At 38.2% G+C, this 20,491-nt stretch overlaps 1 protein-coding gene across 4 annotated transcripts; it reads right to left on the minus strand.

Moving 5' to 3' along the window:
• Positions 1-4,389: 4,389 nt before the first annotated feature.
• On the minus strand, positions 4,390-19,491 carry ttll4 (tubulin tyrosine ligase-like family, member 4). 4 transcript variants are annotated; one of them, XM_081368956.1, is made up of 20 exons: positions 19,416-19,491; positions 18,636-18,751; positions 13,549-14,930; positions 12,773-12,843; positions 12,576-12,621; positions 11,014-11,132; positions 9,929-10,039; positions 8,954-9,030; positions 8,584-8,778; positions 8,420-8,502; positions 8,205-8,333; positions 7,981-8,103; positions 7,721-7,819; positions 7,472-7,606; positions 6,909-7,046; positions 6,207-6,303; positions 5,833-6,043; positions 5,672-5,742; positions 5,180-5,229; positions 4,390-5,075 (listed from the first exon to the last, which is right to left on the minus strand). In XM_081368956.1, exons 1-20 carry the CDS (start codon positions 19,486-19,488, stop codon positions 4,898-4,900), a joined length of 3,504 nt encoding a protein of 1,167 aa, XP_081225082.1. In that variant the 5' UTR covers positions 19,489-19,491; the 3' UTR covers positions 4,390-4,897. The 4 variants fall into 4 exon arrangements, with proteins under 4 accessions (XP_081225082.1, XP_081225085.1, XP_081225084.1 ...); XM_081368959.1 differs by lacking the exon at positions 19,416-19,491 and having other exon boundaries at positions 13,549-13,655; positions 13,751-14,930; positions 18,636-18,818; XM_081368958.1 differs by lacking the exon at positions 19,416-19,491 and adding an exon at positions 17,377-17,464 and having other exon boundaries at positions 18,636-18,782.
• Between the last annotated feature and the right edge of the window lie 1,000 nt (positions 19,492-20,491).

The following is a 20,491-nucleotide window of genomic DNA, read 5'->3' on the forward strand; positions in this document are numbered from 1 at the left end:
TAGTGTTTTATCAGCATTATAATTCGTTCGGTCCTAACCAAATAATTTATCTACGATTGACTTCTCCGGGCTGATGTTCTCACTGTTTTAGCTCCTGCAGTACTAACCGAGGACATGTTATTGATAGATTCACGGCCCGTGCCTCTCTTATCTCCAGCTTTCCTCAGAGTTCTAAATTGTGCCCAAATATGCTTCTATCCGATGATGGACACGGTCGCTGCCCATAGTGTTTATGGATTCAATTGCTAAAATATACTTTGACTGATCTGTGTGTGCACCGTAGTATGCTACCAATTTTAGAGAGACAACTTCACCTTGCAGAATAAGAGTCGTCTGTTAGCCTAGCTCAACAAGGTTTAGCCCCACTGCAAGTTCAAAAGTATTATGCATCACCAACGACTGGCACACCACCAACAAAGAGAAAAACACCTGAACATTTACGGTCAAAGACTTTTGCTTCCCTCTCTTCAGAAATGGCAGAGATGAAATGCCTTCTTTAATCTTTACAACCCCCAGTATCAGCCATACCTACACCAGTGGATCAGGGTGGCTTTCAACTTCTGTGTACTATGGAATTGGATGTCCTTTCTATGAGTGCAATTTGCATTTCTATAGTGAAGAATTGGTGGAACCTGCCATGCAATCGTGTGTGAACTTCATGACAGAATTCTCCAGTGCACTTGCAGGTTCCAATGTGCCAAGAAGGAGGTCAAAGACAGCCTGTACTCTAGCTTCAATGGCCGAGGCTGATTCCATCATGGGAATCGGGCACCCGAGATCAAACAGCCAGTGGCAGCATTGGTGATATTGTATGATGAAGCAATAAGAACTAGACATACTGACGCATTATTGAAAGCATATGAGTCCATAGCTTATGTAACTTGAGCAGAGAATACTATCTGGCAGCTGCTTCTTGCCTGTGATTCCACATTAGGGCCGTCGAATGTGGACCCTTCTGTGCCTCAGTTCCAATAGACAGCTCTATTGACTTTGAGTCATGTCACTCATGAGTTTGGGACACTCTCAACGATGGCATCACTACACTGCTTCTCAACTTCAGACGCCACTATGACAGAAGAGGGTCATAGAGGGACTGAAGAGCATACTGAAATTGAGGGCAATGTACCTAGCGCTACAACACTTCTTTTCAGCTTTGATAGGCCGTCCAGCATATGCTTGTCCGGTCAGACAACGCATTGAGTGTCTTTCATTTGAATCATCAGGGTGGCACCAGTCTCTCGCATCTTTACAGCCAACTTGCAAGATCGTCAGATGGTCTCTGTACCGACTGGCTTCAATACGCGTGGTTCATTTCCAAGACACATACAATCAAATCACAGATGCTCTGTCCAAGGACCTGGTACTTCCGGGGGAATGGGGCGATATGGCAAGCCAGAAGTGGACCTGTTTGCATCAGAACTGACCACTCATTGCAACGGATGGTTTGCGAGGTCTGAGAAGTCCAGCCCACTGGGACAGGATGCATTAGCCCATGAGTGGCCATGTTGCCTGCTGTATGCGTTCCCTCCATTTTCACTTCTATGGGAGACATTATACTGAATATCCCTCTTAAAACACAGAGTACTTTTAGTTGCACCTCAATGGCCAGCCAAACCATGGTTTCCTCTTCTTCCAATCTAAATCATTTGCAGGGCCAACCATGACAGCTCCCTATCAGAAAGAATCTCAGAGGGAACCTCTCTCCGCCAAACGGGTGTGTTTGCCTTCCAGATTTGGCTCGTCTTCAGCTTTGGGTCTGGCCAATGGGTCCAGTTCACTGTAATTGTGGTTGTGAATCAGCAGTAATCAACACCATTGGTAATGCCAGGGCTACTTCAACAGGCTTCATGCTGCTGGCTTGAGGATTTTTTCTTCTTGGTGTGAGGATCAAGGAATTGTAATTCACTGTAATGCGCTAAAAGTAAAGAGTTTCTAACAAAATCTATTAGAAGACAATAAAGCAACTCCTACCTTAAAAGTGTGTGCTGCCGCCATATCTGCTTATGCTCCAGTTGATGGTCCTTCTTTGGGATCTCATAACCTTGTTAGTAATTTTCTAACAAAAGTATTCAAAGGCGGTTTGTTTAATGCATTTTCCTGTGTGGGACTGCTCGTGCTCAAATTCCTTTGTGCACCACCATTTGAACCATTGGGTGTCGTGGACAGTTATTTCTCATAACTGTGTTGTACTGTATGTGTCATCCATTAGTGCTTAGCACCGCATCTAGTGGTCAGGAGGAATGAAACAGAATGCTAGTTACGTATGTACTGTAACTGTGGTTCTGTGAATTCCAGATGAAGATTCCAGAGGCGGTGCTAAGCACTAATGGATGACATTCAGTTCTTTGTGATTTGGAATGCGCGGGAAAACATTCCGAGGCTGGGCACCGGGCAACTGCGGATTATACCCTTGAGACTCAGCCTACTTCATGACGGAACTTTGCTGTTATATTTTCATAACCTATCTGGCTGGCGCTGCGATAATACACTGGTGCTTAGCACCACCTCTGGCGGTCATCCAGAATTCACAGAACCAGTTACATACGTAACTAACCTTGTGTTTGTTTTTACAAAAGTAGATTCCCCCGGAGGTTTGTCGTTTTGCGTGGTCCATGGTCAATCTTCACGCTACTCCCACACCTTACATGTTCCAAAGCCATGTTTGTTTACGAATATGATGTGACACGTACGGGCAAATGACTCATGTCCTGTCCCGACTCCTCTAAAAAATAAATCATTGTAATAGGTTTAAGAGCATCTGGATAAAGTGAAGGTATGGTTTGGAAAATGCATTCTTTTTGTACTCTCTTCCTACAAACATTTTATTATTTTTTATGAGTTTTTCTAGCATCTCTAGTTTTTCAGGTCAAGAAATAACACTTAAATTTAAGCTTCCTCATTTATCCAGGTTTTCCCAAGACCATGGGAACCGTGCCTCTTAAAAGAAAGAAAAATGTAAAATAAGAAATATAATTTTTAGGGCCCCTTTTAGGGCCCCTTAGGGCTCCCAGACCCCTAGTTGAGAACAACTGTTGTACACCGTTTGCTCAATTCGCTAAGAGCAATAGTAATTGTACCACTTATTATAAAAGGAAACACATAGTAAGTGTTCAATAGTAACTAAACGCATACTAAAGGGAATCTGACCCTATGAGACACTATTCCTGTAACCTACCCATGCAGAAATACCGGTCAGTAGGGGTGTAACGATAGTTATATTGAGATTTCGCAATATAAAAATGCGACCATTTGTATTGTTGATGTATCGATATGATTTGCGATATAGAATTAGTTTTATCCAAGACTCAGCTTACTGTATTTATAAGGAATAATTCACACAAAAATGTAAATTCTGTCATCATGTACTCACCCTCATGTCGTTTCAAACCTATAAGATTTTCGTTCAACTTTCTCAAAAACTTGAGAGACTTCTGTCCCTCCATTTTAAGTCCATAACTCAAACTTTAAAGAGGAAAAAAAAAAAAATTATATCTTAAAGGCATCCTAAAAATAATCAAGTAAGTGGTCTAATCCAAATTCGAGTCTTCTGAAGTGACACAATGGCTTTATACGATGGACACATTTACGACGACACGCATACTGTAGTAAACATGGACATTCAAATGCTTGCGTGAAGCACTAAAACGAGTAAATGCAGAATTAAATGCAGAATTTAAATTATTGGATGAACTAACCAATTACAGTTTGGGAAAAGTCATTTTGACACACGAATTGTGATTAATTGCATTGATCATCTGAAGCGCATAAGCTCTGGAACGGCACTCCTCAAAGTGAAAGACCAAACATAACTTAAATCATATCACATTCAGTTATAGTAGTATGATTATTCAAAGTGTTTTAGATGGTTTATTCTTATATGTACAGTACATTAATAGCAGGAGAGGTGGGAAATTGCACAGGGAGCTTATGTGCGGCTTGTCTGTGTAAGAGATCCAAAGCTTGCATTTAAAGCACGAGTGCAGCGTGAGAAATTTTTTTTTTAGTTTCAGTGACATTGCTATATTAAAAGATGGAACGGAATAATAATAAAATGATGGAATGGGGGAATATTTGTGGTCCTGATATTAAAATAATATTATTGTTTAATAAGTAATAATAATAAAAAAGCCTCTCTTTATTTTGGCTTAAAACATAGCGATAGTATCGTATTGTGATTTATATCGAATCGTGGCATGAGTGTATTGTTACACCCCTAGAGATTAGCCAAGGTGTTGTTGTTGCATAAAGCAGTTGTAAAGCACTCAAAATAACCACAAGCACAAGAGTGATCAAGATCCACAGATCACTCTTAATATTTCACTCTTCACTCTATTTCACTCTATCACTCTTAAATTAAAATGGTTATGAAAGAATGAAACAGTCATATTTCAAATAGCAATTTTAATTTAAAAACCCTAACCTGAGCATGTTGTCTCCCTTCTTCCAGGCATGCAAATTTCTTTAGAAGACATGACATTGAATGTTTTTATTTTTACAATAGTATATATTTTCCAAACTTTATATTTCATCCCACACATTTAAAATAATCTGCCCAAAAGAGGCCTGTACTATACATAGACCTTTGATGTAAACAAAGCCGAATGATTTATAGGCTCATATGGAAATGCAATCAAACCCCCAAACAAAAGAGCTCTTTCTTCCTGCCACCCACATGCACTGTGTATATACGTGTATTGTGTGTTCCAGCATCAAAATACTGCTTTTAACACTCATCCATTTGGCCAGTTATTTTATTTAGTCTGCTTTCCAGTCTTATTTCCCTCCAAATGCAGAACTGCACAACTCTAAGAGCTCTACTAGGAGCTTTAGCTGAGATGTTAAATATACACACAGTTTAGAAGCTCTGAATGTCCAGTTTGAATTGTGGGGGTCGAATTCAAAGGTCGTCGTGAGAAGGCAGGCTGTCACTGACCAGGCTGGAGCTGGAGGTGGGACTGGGACTCAGGCTAGCAGTACTCAGCAAACTCATGTCTGGAAGACTCATGGTGACTGACTGAACCTCCCGATCAGACAAGTCCTCATCTTCAGCATCAGATCTCTGACTGACCATCACACTGAGAAACAGAGAGAGCGACATGACATAAGAATGAGAGTAAGGTCATGAGAATTAGGTTAGATGTAAGTTGTCAGTGAGGGATGGTTGTAGGTGTGTACATACCTAGATCTAGACAGCTGAGCTCTATGTCCATGATACGACTTGGAAGACCACTATGAAAACAAGCACATATATAACGTAAATATAGTAATCTTCAACAGAGTTCACACAAGCAATGACCAATGAATTTCCACTACCTTACTAGTAGTTTTAGGTAAACATGATTAAAAAAAAAAAAAAAAAAAAAGAAAAAAAAAATAATAATAATAATAATAATAATAATAATAATAATATATATATATATATATATATATATATATATATATATATATATATATATATATATATATATATATATATATATATATATATATAAATATATAAATATATATATATAAATCAGAGATTGCTGGGGATGATTTCCATTTCCATGTCAGGTTCCAATCTACTGTATAGAAATTTGTCACATTACAGGACTTTTATAAAGCACTTTCTTTACGTATTGTATCCAAAACCTCAAATTCCAATAGTGTACTGTGGTGCGGCTGCACTTACGTGATGAACAGAATCTTCCAGGTTCCCCAGGTGCACTCTCTTCTCACACAAATCCCTCAGTAGATTGATACCTAAATGAAGTATGGAAAGAGTCAAAATGGATAGCTACACAAACCGAGCCAGAGGTACAGATCAAAGCACGGTGCGATGCAAACACACACCTTTGCTCCTGCTGAGCCAGTATTTCTGTTCCCATTGGTTGAGGAGGATGTTGAGGTAGCGCGGTTGCTCAAAGAAGCGGAGGTACCGGGAGGAAGCATGAGAGGGAAAAACTCGCTCAAAATCTCCTGTACGACTTAACTCGTCCTCACTCTCTGCCAGGACACGCACATCATCAGGCGTCAGCACATCCAGGATTGTGGCACAGAATTCCTACACAGACAAAAACATATTTCATTCAAATGTGTGAGGAATTGAGGTAACGCAGTCATTAGTATTATCAGTAACTTCCATCTTGGATGATTGTACAGGGCTTTCTGTGTAGCTTAAGTGACTAGTGATAAATGTATGATAAAGACATGGTGTGTTTGAGTACCTGGTCTCCATAGCGCTGGCTCAGATAAAAAGCTCTCTTTACTTTCTCATCAGTCGAAATGTCTGATCGCCATCTCTCTCGCGCCACTCCACATAAACTGAACAATGTACAGTAAAACTTCAATAAAAGGCAAAAATAAATCATTTAATAACAACAAGAAATAAATGAATAATATACATTTACACTACCATTCAAAAGTTATGGGTCGATAAGATTTTTCAAAAGTTTTTGAAAAATAAATAAAATAAATCTCATGCACACAATCTTATTGGATCAAAAATACAGGAAAAAAAAATAAAAAAAACAATTTCAAATATCTGTTCTAGTTTAATATATTTTAAAAGGTAATTTATTCCTGTGGTGGTAAAGCTGAGTTTTCAGCATCATTGTTCTAGTCTTCAGTGTCACATCATCCTTCAGAAATCATTCTAATATGATGATTTGCTGCTCAAGAAACATTTCCTTATTATTATCAGTTGAAAACAGCTTCTTTGATGAATAAAAAGTTTAAACAAAGAGCATTTATTTGAAATAGAATTTTTTTTTAACATTATAAATGTGGTAATAAAGTAAAAATAAATAAATAAATAAATAAACGTACTGACCCCAAACTTTTGAGTGGTAATGTATAAAAATACCAATTAATATACAAAAATACAAGTCAATATACAAATTTTGAAACAATGTAAAACCAGGACTGACCTGCTGGTGGAGCTGCTGGCACTGGAAGTGGAAGGCTCATTGTCTTCTCTCAATGGCAAGACAAAGCCAGCGAGATTCAGCAGGTCCCGTATCATCTGACCCTTGACGCTGACGTCCAGCGGTGTGTTCGAATGCAGACTATAGAGAGAAAAGGAAACATTATGATAACAGTATTTAATACAGTTTGCAGGATTCTGTGGAACACAACAGCTTGGAAAAATAAAAATTATGAAACTAAATTAACATGTTTTATGGGAAAAATCCTCTGATCTGATCATGTTTGGGACTAACTATAAGCAGTACTAGTGACACTACTAGAAAACTTACTATTTAGTGTAAATTTGTTAGTGAGTTACCCTCCTTTGTGTGTTAAACAAACACTGGGATTCACAAACTCAGATTATCCCAATAATTAATATAACCAAGTAAAATAACATTGCTCCTAACATCAGTGTACCGGTAACTGATGGTTATTAACTTAGTAACTAATAGCTTGACCTAAAGTTGCCTGCCAACTGTAAATTCTGAACAGCATCAGCTGTAGGATTTCCTGTATGCTGTACCTGGGTGAGATGTTCACTTCCAGCACCCATGGCTTCAGATTCTCATCCAACATGATGTCAAAGCCAAACAGCTCATGACAGCTATAGGCAGAACGTAAATGCATCTTCACCAATGAGTTCACATAGGGGTCAGACCTGCCATGGGAAGAGAGACAATACACTGAAGTTCAGTTTAGATGAACATAGTGTGCACATATACAAGGACATTCTGCAAATACAAAACTAGACAAGAAATTACAGGACACTTACGCAATGATGGTTTTGATGACCATATCTTTGATCTTCTCCCAGATGAGAGTGGTGTTTATACCCTGAGAGCCCAAGTATTGCCAGAGTGCCTTCAAAGCCCTGCATTAAATAAAATATTATGATTCTGAGGCCAGTTCTAAAATTTAACTTATAATGGTTATCTTGAGGCCAGGAGCTGGCTGCTGATTAATTCACAAACCACCTTACAAGTGCAGGACAGACTCACCCTGAATACCTGTGTAATAACTCTTTATTCTTACCATTTATGGCCCTGACAGGCCTTGTCATCGCTGTTACTCTGATACTCAGAGTTCTTCTTATTTACACTGTAGTTTGTAAGGTGCATAAACTTGTTGCTGAGGGTCTTCATAGAAGGAGAGTATCTGTGTTGAATAAAAAAAGAAATTTAAAACAACTTGCGTTTAAATGAGCAAACCCACCACATCAGCATATTTTTAAAGGCTTTGTTGAATGACATACTCACTTGCAGCTTGCAAAACGTACTAGTCCATCGTTAAAGATGTAAACACGGAGTGGGTCGTAAGAAGTCACATACACGTAGATGCGTAGATCAAACTTATTCCCACTGATGAGGTAGGGCTTGTGAAGATACCTGCAGAAACACAGACCACATCATTTAAAAGATCAGAAATCTCTCTCAACGAGGATTTAAATATGTTTTGAGGTCATCCAACTTACTTCTGCACGAGGAGTGGTCTCTTGCGTGGCATTTGGCTCCACTTGTGAATGACCTGAATGCCAATTCCACGAGCAGATGCAGGCTAAATGCGAGAAACGCCAGCACGTCAATGATAAGAATCTCAGTAAGTAATTTCACAACAACTCTAGTGATGTAATGTTACCGGTTTGACAATCCATTTCTGCTTGCTGCCTCCATCCTCCCAGGCCTTCCTCAGCAGCTTGATATCCTGTGGGAGAATAAAGGAGCGTGGGAAGAAGCCAAACTCTCTTTTGCCAAAGCGTGCCTGCATCTTGGACAGGTTCCTCCAAAGTCTGTCCTTCCGGCCGATCTGAAAGGAGCCTGGAAAGTGGTTCAGCTGCCAGACAGAAATGCACGCTTGTTAATACTCAGCTGACAGGAAGTACAAGGCAATTACGAAAGGTGTCAAAATAACACCAGCAACTTGACAGAGCATTTCCCGGTCATTTAATAAACATTTAACCTTGATGGATTTCTATTACACAATGGTAATACACATATGATAATCTTACCTTCTGAAACTCTCTAATAGCCTTGAACCCTGGTGACTTCATATGGTGACCCCAGCAGCCCAGCCAATCATGACTCTCTAGAATTAAGAACAGCACATGACACAACAGACTGCAGACTATAGGCTGGAATTTATAACATAACTTTTGCAGTCTGGATGATTAAGCACTGGTTGCTGAAAATCAGAGCCAGTCTGCAGATTTTCGGCGGTCAGAGTTGGCGGATTTCAAAGAAAAATGCACACTGTATGTTGGGCACAGACTATGAATCCATCCAGTCAGATGATATTAAACATATTTGACATTGAGTGATTTCAGAACACATATTGATTTAATTTGTCATACATTTCCCTGCATTTCTTCTCTTCTCTAGGTTGCTTCATAATCTAGTTGTCAAATAAACATGGCATTGTATTTTAGTATGGATGAAAATGGCATTTTGGTTTTTGTCCGAAATAGAAAAACAGCTGAAAATATATGCCGGAGTGACGCTGCGCTCAATATTCCGCACTATGCACATGTGCTCCATTTGCTCACGGGCCATGCGAACATTTTCGGTTTTCAGCAAAGCGCATCCAGAATTTTCGGCCCAGAATTTTCATTTTGGTGCATCCCTATAGATTAGTAATATTGATGAATTGCTTTGTTCTTCTCTTGTAAAGTCACTTTAGATAAAATTTTCTCCTAAATACAAAAATGTAAACGTAATGTCCTAGTAACAAAGTACGTTTATGAATTTCTTGTGTTTGAAAGGACTTGAAAGTCTGGTAGTGTGTGATCCGGAGTCATTTAGTGTGTGATACCCAGTTTTTCCTCTGTAACCATTTACAAGTGTATGATGCCTAGCATTTTAAAATCTGTTTGTATATAAAAAAACGTATAGTGTATTCCAGCCTTAATGCAAGCAGAAAACTACTCAACAGTTTTAATTTTGAACATTGCTAAAAACAACATCGCAAAACAGAAGCGATGACTCACTCTTGGTAGCTTTGAAGTGTGATCTGGAGATGGTGTTTTTCACCACATTGGGAGTGACTGTAGTTATCTTCCATTTGAGTAGCTTCCTCTGTTCAGCAGGCAACAGCTCCACTGTGAAGTGTGGAGAAAATGTTACAAAATAATGTTTAAAACACAAGAGCTGTTTTTTAAAAGAGAAAAATGTGTATTTAAAAAACTGTTCATATACTGCCAAATATGTGTCTGACAAAGGTAATAACGAATCCTAGAGTCATTTATATGAAAGATGCTTCAAAGGGATAGTTCACCCAAAAATTAAAATTAGCCCATGATTTACTCACCCTGAAGTCATCCTAGGTGTATGTGACATTCTTCTTTCAGACGAATACAATCGGAGTTATATTAAATAATGTCCTGGCTCTTCCAAGCTTTATAATGGGAGTGAATGGGTGTATGTCTTTGGAAGTCCAACAAAGCGCATCCATTCATGATTAAAGTGCTCCACGTGTCTCTGGGGGTTAATAAAGTCCTTCTGAAGTGAAGCAATGCATTCGTGTAAGAAAAATATCCGTATTTATCGACTAAAATAACTAGCTTCCAGCAGACGGCCTACGCAAGTCGACTTGCGCCAAAAGAGTAACACTTGAACTTGACGCACAACGTAATGACGAATGCGGTTGCCCAGTCCTGTTTGTTTGAACAGCTTACGCTACTCCTACATCGTCAAGTGTTACACTTTTGGCGCAAGTCAACTTGCGTAGGCCGTCTGCCGGAAGCTAGTTATTTTAGTCGATAAATACGGATATTTTTCTTACACGAATGCATTGCTTCACTTCAGAAGGCCTTTATTAACCCCCAGAGACACGTGGAGCACTTTAATCATGAATGGATGCACTTTGTTGGACTTCCAAAGACATGCACCCATTCACTCCCATTATAAAGCTTGGAAGAGCCAGGACATTATTTAATATAACTCCGATTGTATTCGTCTGAAAGAAGAATGTCACATACACCTAGGATGACTTCAGGGTGAGTAAATCATGGACTAACTTTCATTTTTGGGTGAATTATCCCTTTAAAAGTCAGAGTTTTTTGTGTGTGCCAACCTCTTTCATTGGCAGTGCTGAAGTACAGTGTGGGGGACATATGAGGGAAGAGACTGGAAACAAGTGCGGGTCTCTCCACCAGATCACCCTCCACATCAGGACTAATAGGCTCCTCCACACTAAAGAAAAAACATACAAAAAAAACATACATATTTATATTAGCAGGCCAACAACAGAATCTACTCACTCAGAATGTAATCAGAACCCCTAATTAGAAAAATCTACACATTCCCCGACATTCAATTTAATAAACATTTTGGCTCATTTGAAGATGCTTTCAGCTGGCAATAATAGTGTAATACTCTCAGCTCTGTTGAAATTAGCACAAAAAACAGCAACTCCGACAGACATACCCATTTTGTGATCATATTACAATTGCGATAAGAATCACAAACCAGTTTTGAATACTCAAACCAAACCAATTTGAACCAAAATACTCTTATTCAAAGATACCTGTACTATTTGCTTTAAGGACCTGTCAACAGCCAGCTTCCTCACATAAAAATAAACCACCTCAGATAGAGATTCACAAAAAAAAACGTAGCAAATGTTATTTAAATCGAACACCCAGACAAACATACAATATAATAAGTCAACTTAATAAATCAGTGGAAAACGGATACAGAAAGCAACATAACTCACGTGACAGTCATGTAGAACCGCTGAGGTTGATTCAAAATGGCCTTACACTCAACATGGGCATTTACTTTGAGTGGGAAAAGCAAAACCAGAAAACACCTACTACAAACAAACCCATCAGCTGGACGTCACTTCATGACAATGGCTCCCACGGGCCTGACAATTCACTAGAGACTCATTTTCCTGTTATAGAGGGATAGTTCTACTTCTATCATACAAGAACAATTGTGGGACCTTTCTACAGGCCTCTGGGTTTAAAGCTTTTCTCTGACAGCAACCACTAGAACAAACAAAAAAATTGTAAGGTCCTCCTCTGTGTGTTGGTCATCACCATGGTGATGTCAGGTGACTAGAAGAGAAACATGTAAAGTCATAAGAAAAAGTATATAAGAGATGTAATCTAGCTTACATAGTCAGTCTTACTTTGCATTCAAAATCTCTGTCAAAAGTAAGCCTTTGGCAGATCACCAGCAACAAGCACAAAGCCAGGATTAGCTAACAGAAAGAGATCTTTGAATCAGCAAAAAGATGAAAAAGGGTATTTGCAAAATACTGTAGCTGAACTAAATTTCTGATGAAAAAACTCTGGACCTCAAGTGTGTACAGGGAATATTTTGTGGAAAATGTATCACTCGTATATGCGTTTTGTGGCAAAATTCAGCAGCTTGGATTTTATATAGACTATCATGTTGAAAGAGTCTTTATTCATGATAAATTAATATGCATGATGGTACTAATCATAAATATCAATCTACCAGGGCTTGTGATTAAAACCTTGCTTAAGTTTTACCATTGAGAGGCCTGACTTCACTTTACAGGTGGTGGATTTCCACTACAATTTCTAGAGAGTTAAGAAACACGATGTAAAGCAGTACAATTCATCCCTTATATGCTGAATGTTTTAAAGATAAAAGACTAATTACTTGGACGAGGCTGCCAAGGACGTAGTTGAGGAGACATCACAATCATCTGAGGAGCAAAAAGTTACATTGTTTTTTATTAAAACAGTCAGACAATGACAAAATATAACATCATTCAAAAACAATTCGCTAAAAGAGTTCTGACAACACAGGTTCATGTATGCTGTCGTTAAATCCACAGAAAGAAGCAGTTCTGTTACCATCATCACTGAAGTCATTCTCCAGCTGATCTGGAAGCTCCTCCTCATCAACATCTAGTAGCATTGCCTGTCTGAAAAGTGAATAACGATACAGAAAAAAAACATTGACATGTGACTTTTATATGAGGTGCACAATATATGGGTGCTTTAAGTTAGGTCCAAAATGCAAACGATTTGTTCATTCAAGTTTTAATAATTCAGTCAAACCAATTAGTTTTGGGGTCAGTAAGATTTTTTTTAAAGAAATTAATACGGCAAGGATGAATTAAACTGACCAAAAGTGAGAGTGAAGACATTTATAGGGTTACAAAAGTTTTATTTTGTTCTTTATAGTTTTATCTTTCTATTCTTTAACGAATCCTGAAAAAGTGTATGGTTTCCACAACAATATTAAGCAACACAACTGGTTTTCACATTCATTATAATAAAAAAATTTTCTTTAGCAGCAAATCAACATATTAGAATGATTTCTGAAGGATCATGTGACACTGAAGACTGGAGTTTTGCTGAAAATTCCCACCACAGGAATAAATTACATTTTAAAATATTTTGAAACAGAAAACTTATTTTAAACTTTAGTACTTTCACAATATTACTGTTTTAAATTTTTATTCAAATAAATGCAGCCTTGGTGATCAGAAGAGACTTTTTCATGAACATTAAACAAAAAGAAAATCTTACAGACCTCCAAAATTTTAATAGTACTGTGTCTAATATATATATATATATATATATATATATATATATATATATAAAAATCAATTAAAAGCACACACCTCTGAATCTCTGGATTATCTTCCTCCTCTCCATTAAGTGTCAAGGGGCTTGTGTCCATCTGAGAGGCCTGACAACTTTCCTCTTTCGTGAGATGAATGGCAGATATCTGGTTTGTGACGGTGTAAACAGATGGCGAATGAGGAGAGGCCGTATTGTGGCCAGTCACCTCTGGAATGGCACAATCACCTCCATGCATCTTACCATCACAAAGAACAGCAGAGGGGCACTTCTCATCCATTATATCAAAACTGAGGGCACTGTTGGTTTCCATGGGCGCAAAACAAGACTCCTTATCTTCATTAATAAGGCAGATGGGCACAGAACTATCTGTGAGATGTTTTATGTTGCTCAGAATGTTGAGTGTCCTGTGTCTTGCATGTACATTGAGTTTTTGAACAGTGGTGAACTCTGCCTCAGAGCTGATTTTTGTCACTCTCTGAGAAGCTTCACTGGCACCATGTCCTACGCAGCAATCCAGCTCATTTGCACTAGTGTCTTCCACTATGACCTTCTCAAACTGCCTCAAATCCTTGGCCGCCTTGCTGTGGTTCAAAAGCACATCCGTGCATACGTTTTTTAAAGGCACGCTCGGTTGGGGAGGCTTCATTGCATCTGCTTTGTGGCCTCGTGTATATGTCCCATTGCAGCCGGTTATGATATTGGCAGGACTGTGCAGGTCATTGGTCTCTTGTTTGGAGTACGAGGGCATTTTGGCATTTGGGGGCTGCATAACTCCATTGCTGTTATCCCTGAGCTTGTTGCTCGTCCAAGGCAAAGACTGATTAGTAGGCATGATCTTCTCAATTACAAACCTCTGAGAAGAAGACTTGGGTGGGGAGGGACAGGCAGGACAAACGGACAGCTGAGGCGAAAAGGCTCTTTTACCCAACAGCCCTGACTTGAACCTAAATGATTCAAGGTTCCAATGGGGCTGACTGTGGCTATGGCATGCAGCAGGAGCAGCGTTAATATGAGGCAAGCTCTTCGATCTAACACCGTGTGTCCTTAAACCATTACTAGCACCATTCAAAGAACTCACGCTTGTGCTCTGAATGCGGCTGACTCTAATGGTAGGCACGTGTGGATAGGCACGTTGTGTGGGGATCCCTGAGACACAGTAGGGCTGATCATACAGCACTCTCACATTCGGCTGAGGCAGCGAATCACCCGCGCCGCCCTGAAATCTCTTTCTTTCAGCGTTGAAGGAGCCTCGTGCATTGGGTGAATGGACTACAGCGGACTTGGCTTGGACAACGAGGGCAGGCCGGGATGCCCCATTCCTTGCGTCTTCAGCTCCACTGGAGGCCATTAATTGCCATCTCACACCCCCCTGGCATGGGTTCAGGCACACGCATAAATGAAGAAGTGAAGGGTAGAGGGGCTACAACCGTAAAACAGAGAGAAATAACACCAGTTATTGATGAAATGCCCCTGTGTGGAGCTTTAATACCATTTTGAGCCTTTCAGCAGGGCCATAACCACCATAGACATTTTATAATAATCAGATATGACTTTCAGATCTTAGGCTGGTCTGCCTTAGCAGTCTAAATTAAATGTCAAAATGATTAAGAAGGCCTATTCAATCAAAGAAGGCGAGCCTTACTGTTTATAGAAAACAAATATGATACAGACTGAAATGTTAAACGACCCAAAAAATCATCCAGTGATGCAAACTACTCTAACTTTGTCAAATTTCAGTTTTCGAAAATATTTTTCAAATATATTTACGAGATTCATGAGCCGTTTTCAGCATATTAGGCATATAATTAAGAGTGAAAAAATAAAATAAAATTATATATATATATGTAAGGAATAATTGACGACAGGCCGTTGAATTATTAAAAAAATAATGCACACCCGAGGTGGTAATGCGGTCACGACGCGAAGCGGAGTGGCCGTTCACCTCGGGTGTGCATTATTTTTCTAATAATTCAACGGCCTGAAGTCAATTATTCCGCTTATACTACAGTTACCACACCTCGAAACATTGTTCAGATTATGTATTTCAAGACGTTTGTAAAGTTTTTGTCATTAAAACGCTCTTGTATGTAGGACTAATTTCTTACGCATCTAAACCAATGCCTCCGTTGCTAATTCCAAAACGTCATTTTAGAGTTAGTAACGGAGGTTTGAGCCACTGATAGCAGACTAATGCTTGGACACACGACTAGCTGACACATTCTCTGACTGTTTTTATCGCAGCATATTTTAAACAACGACTTTGAACACAGACTGAACGCGCTGAACACGCGTTTGGGCATGATCAGTCATGACTCATAAGTATCAAATTACATTCATAACCGGCCTTAAAGTGTGTCCCCAGTTATTAATGCAGTTATTAGAGAGAGAGATGTTGCAATAATGAGACAGAAAAGCATGTGCGTCAATATTATTATTATTTAATTATTAATTCAATTCCTTTTAATTAATTCGAATTCACTTTTTTTTCTATTATTGACAGATGACAGACTAGCCAAATAAATGAAACACAAAGCCCTTTTAACAAGTAGGCCTATCAATAATTATTTATTTGTTATATTATCTGCAATAATAATCTGTGCTGCAGGACTATCCATTTATTTAGCCTATATTCAGTTTAATTTTCTATTGATTATAGATAGGACTACATACTTTATTCAAATTAAACTGCATGTTTCCATTGATTGTGAAGCTAGACATTGAAAATTCCAGATCAAGCGCATGCGGCTAAATGCTTTTTCTTGTTATGAATTGTATCCTATTTTCCGTTATTGCCGTTAACTACGCGAAGTGATATGGAACTGTAATGCGGTCAAGACCTGCCTGGAACTACTTTAGCTGTGCGTTTCCCTGAAAATAATGCACACCTTAGAACGTTCGTCAACCAATCAGATTCAAGTATTCAACGGCCCTGTAGTATAAATATATATATATATATATATATATATATATATATATATATATATATATATATATATATATAAAATTTGCAAATGACAACAATTCCAGATCTTTAACTGTTTATACACAAAATCCAAAATGAATTGTAACGTGAAAATGGATGATGAAAATGGATGAAAGATGGACATCTTTTAATTTTTAGTGGCCATCTAGAAAATCCTGAAATGGAAAATCAACAAATATCACGGAATTTTAAAACCGGTCATTTCCAGACCTAGAAAACTCATGAAAAAAAAAAAAAAAATCTGGATTTGCTCAAACTCTAAAATATTTATTTGTGTAGAGTAAAACATGCTTGCAGGCCAATGTGAAATCACTCTCTGCATTTAGGGATTTATTGGAGACTTGTTATATGATAATAATTTATATTTAATCTTTCAAAAGGTTGGTATCTGACATGCAGATGTCAGTCTGGCTAGAAATCACTGTAAAACAATTTCTAAGAGACAAGGCCGTAACCACCATGTCTTGAACAATGGGGAGAACAAACCATTTTGGCAGGAGGTGGTGTAGTTATGGTCCTTCTTACTTGAAAAAGAAAAGTGATGTTGCTGTTTGAGCATAAACAACATCTGCAAAGTTACAATGCTAAAAATTCAAAGAAAAGGGAGATATGTGCTTTTAAAGAAACTGCTTTTTAAGGACTACAACAAACGGCTGGTAGGGACTTTAAAAAAAAAAGTATTAATGCTTAAAAACAATACACAAGTAATAACAGAAACTGCTGGTAGGGACTACACGACATTCCTCCCGGGATAGTGACATCACTAACCCTAACATTTACATAAACCCCACCCCCAGAACATGATTTATAGATTATCATGACAGAATGCTAATCAATGACTAGAAGATAACTACACATAAGCTACAAACATTCTTCAACTAACCATTCAGAAATGTCCTGTTGCATTCTACATGTTGTCACTTCTTCTTGAGTCTCTCCATCATTGGAGATCATTGTTGAAGCTCCGCCCCCTGTGCCGGGAGCAGCAGCTCATTTGCATTTAAAGGGACAGACAGAAAAACTGCATTTTTGCTTACCCTCAAAAAGTGACAACTATAACATGCTATAGCCTATAAAAATATCTGTGGGGTATTTTGAGTGAAAACTTCACATACACACTCGGGAGAAATCAAATACTTATTTTACATCTTGTGAAAAGGGCATTATACCACCCCTTTAAATTAATTCAATAATTCAAGGATTTAAAGTAATAAAGATAAAAATAGCACTGGATTTATGGACACCAATTACACATGAACGGTCCATATAACGTTACCAAAGGACCATACTAACACCATGTCTTTGAACATGTACCATAGTATTCTTGAATGTAATGTGGAGTAATATTAAAGTACTTATCTGATACTGAGTTTAGTCTGATAATGAACTATAAGGGCACTTGGGATGATACTGTGTTTAGTCTGATAATGAACTATAAGGGCACTTGGGATGATACTGTGTTTAGTCTGATAATGAACTATAAGGGCACTTGGGATGATACGGTGTTTAGTCTGATAATAAACTATAAGGGCACTTGGGATGATGGGCACCTATAAAGCCCAAAATGTTTTCTGTATAACAGTTAAAGTTAGGCAGCTCACAAGGTTTTGAAATATCCACACAGTGTTAAAAAGCTTGATCTTTTCACACTTAAGTCTGAATCATATGAAACTAGCTAAGACTTCCCTTCGCTTCAGACATTAAACCCAACTTGTTATAATGAATAATCAATATTTTGTGCTTTCAGTGGTCTTAGACATGTTATCTGTTACATGAACTGTGCTAAGTTACACGTTATTGTTCTGAATGGAGTCTAAGCAGACATAAGGCCTCTGTCATCAAATCCTAGTGATCTGCCTACGTTAACTAGAAAGCGATTTTAGGTATCTTAGCCGTAATAAATGAGGTCTACGTAGACAGCGTACTAGATTTTGGGACACAGCCAAAGCGAGGGTAGCTGCTAACTGTTAGCTAGCCTGTTAGCTCAGCACACAACAGTCGCCTCACACTGGGCTAACAATACTTTCTCATGACATACATCACCAGCGTCCTCGTACACGGGACGAACCCGTTTTGTTTAACACTAACGTTTATTGCTACACACAGACTTTTTCAGTAAGTGGTTAAAAAAAAGCGTCTTACCGGCTCGGGCTGACAGGGTAATTTATAGTTTTGCCTCAGAGTCTCCCGCGCGCTCGCGAAGCCCGCCTGCCGCCTCGTGCTGTTTTCCTCCTCGTGCTGCCTGCGCTGCTGCCTATCTGTCTGACAGCAACACACACACACACACACACACACACACACACACACACACACACTCTCATATACAGGCTGCATTTGAAAGAGAATAGGCCTATAAAATGTAAATATAAATGTCATATAAAAAACGTACAAAAGAAATGAGAAATGTTGTATTGGCACCTAACGTTAACTGAAATCACAAGTTTAAGTTGGGCTACTAAAATGACTAAAACAGAAATTACAATGAAAGTTCTACTGGTAGAAATAGAAATAATAATAATAATAATAATGAAACTTACGCAAAAATGTACATGAAAACTGACGATAAAAATGACAGATAATTAAAAAATAGCCATTATAATACAATAGCCTAAATAATCCTAAAATAACACTGGTCTGAACCATAATAAACATTTCTAGTAAAAGTTAGATGAGGTAAATAACTTTTTCCCAACAATTCATAATGTATCCTATATATAGGCTATAGCCTACTCACTATAACAATAATTGGCATAACGCATAAACAGATAGATAGATAGATAGATAGATAGATAGATAGATCGATAGATAGATAGATAGATAGATAGATAGATAGATAGATAGATAGATAGATAGATAGATAGATAGATAGATAGATAGACATACACAAGTAAATTTAAATACAGATAGACAAAACAATTTTACCCCAGAGAGATGTGAAAAAAGCTCCGATTGACGTTTTCTGTGGTAAAGCCTGAGCGTAGATCACTAAACTCATCCAATATCCTTTCCAGTTATTGAAAACTCCTTTACAGAATGAAGTAACCCAGTATCACCATCTCACATGCACTTAAAATTAAATATGCATAGTGACAAACAACCTGCAATTCAAACTCTCAGCAGGTCACCATGATGTTGTGCCCTTAGACACACACACACACACACACACACACACACACACACACACACACACACACACACACACACACACACACACACACACACACACACACACACACACACACACACACACACACACACACACACACACACACACACACACACACACACACACACACACACACTGTGACACAAACTTAGTGAACAAAGCAAACAGTTGCTATAGCTATAGAACACACATTCTGTTAAACGTACCCTGGTGGCTAGGCTATACATTAAGCTCTGCAATGTAGGCCTACCTTTCAGGCTGAATCAAAGATAATCTTGTACCCTTTCAGCGACTCTCATGAAATCACAATGCTGTGCTATCATGTAAGATTCTTAGGTGAGAGAGAGCTTGATCAGATCTTTTCTTCAGTAAAGAGACTGACATGACACTGGATAGGGTTACATTACCATGGAAAGAGTCAAGACAATTCACATCTACTAACTAGGCCATAGTTGAAGTACAGTCCTCAGGGCGAACATATCTGAGTAAATAATATAAATAAATAATAAAATAGTAAATAATAAAATAAATGACATAAAGGAATGCCTGGAATATTATAATTTAGGTTGTGTTGTGTATACTTAAAAGGGTCTTGAACTGAGAAATAAAACTTTTAACATAAGAGGTCATCGTAAAACCAGTGTTGGTGGTAACTCATTACAAGTAAACTCGAGTTACGTAATCAGATTACTTTTTTCAAGTAACTAGTAAAGTTACGCATCACTTTTAAATTTACAGCAAAATATATGTAATACCTTATATGTAGACTAACTGTGTTAAGATATCTTTATAATTAATCTGCTCAGAATATCAGACAGAATGTGACAAAATA

Source organism: Scardinius erythrophthalmus (assembly GCF_964197995.2).
Source record: "Scardinius erythrophthalmus genome assembly, chromosome: 6".
NCBI lineage: Eukaryota > Metazoa > Chordata > Actinopteri > Cypriniformes > Leuciscidae > Scardinius > Scardinius erythrophthalmus.

Coding starts and splice junctions, on each gene's coding strand:
- ttll4 (XM_081368956.1), bottom strand. CDS start 19,488: ATGAGTTTAGTGATCTACGCTCAGGCTTTACCACAGAAAACGTCAATC. Junction 18,752..19,415: donor TTTTTTCACATCTCTCTGGG/GTAAAATTGTTT, acceptor GCTGTCAGACAG/ATAGGCAGCAGCGCAGGCAG. Junction 5,076..5,179: donor GCTCAGCTGTCTAGATCTAG/GTATGTACACAC, acceptor TCTGTTTCTCAG/TGTGATGGTCAGTCAGAGAT.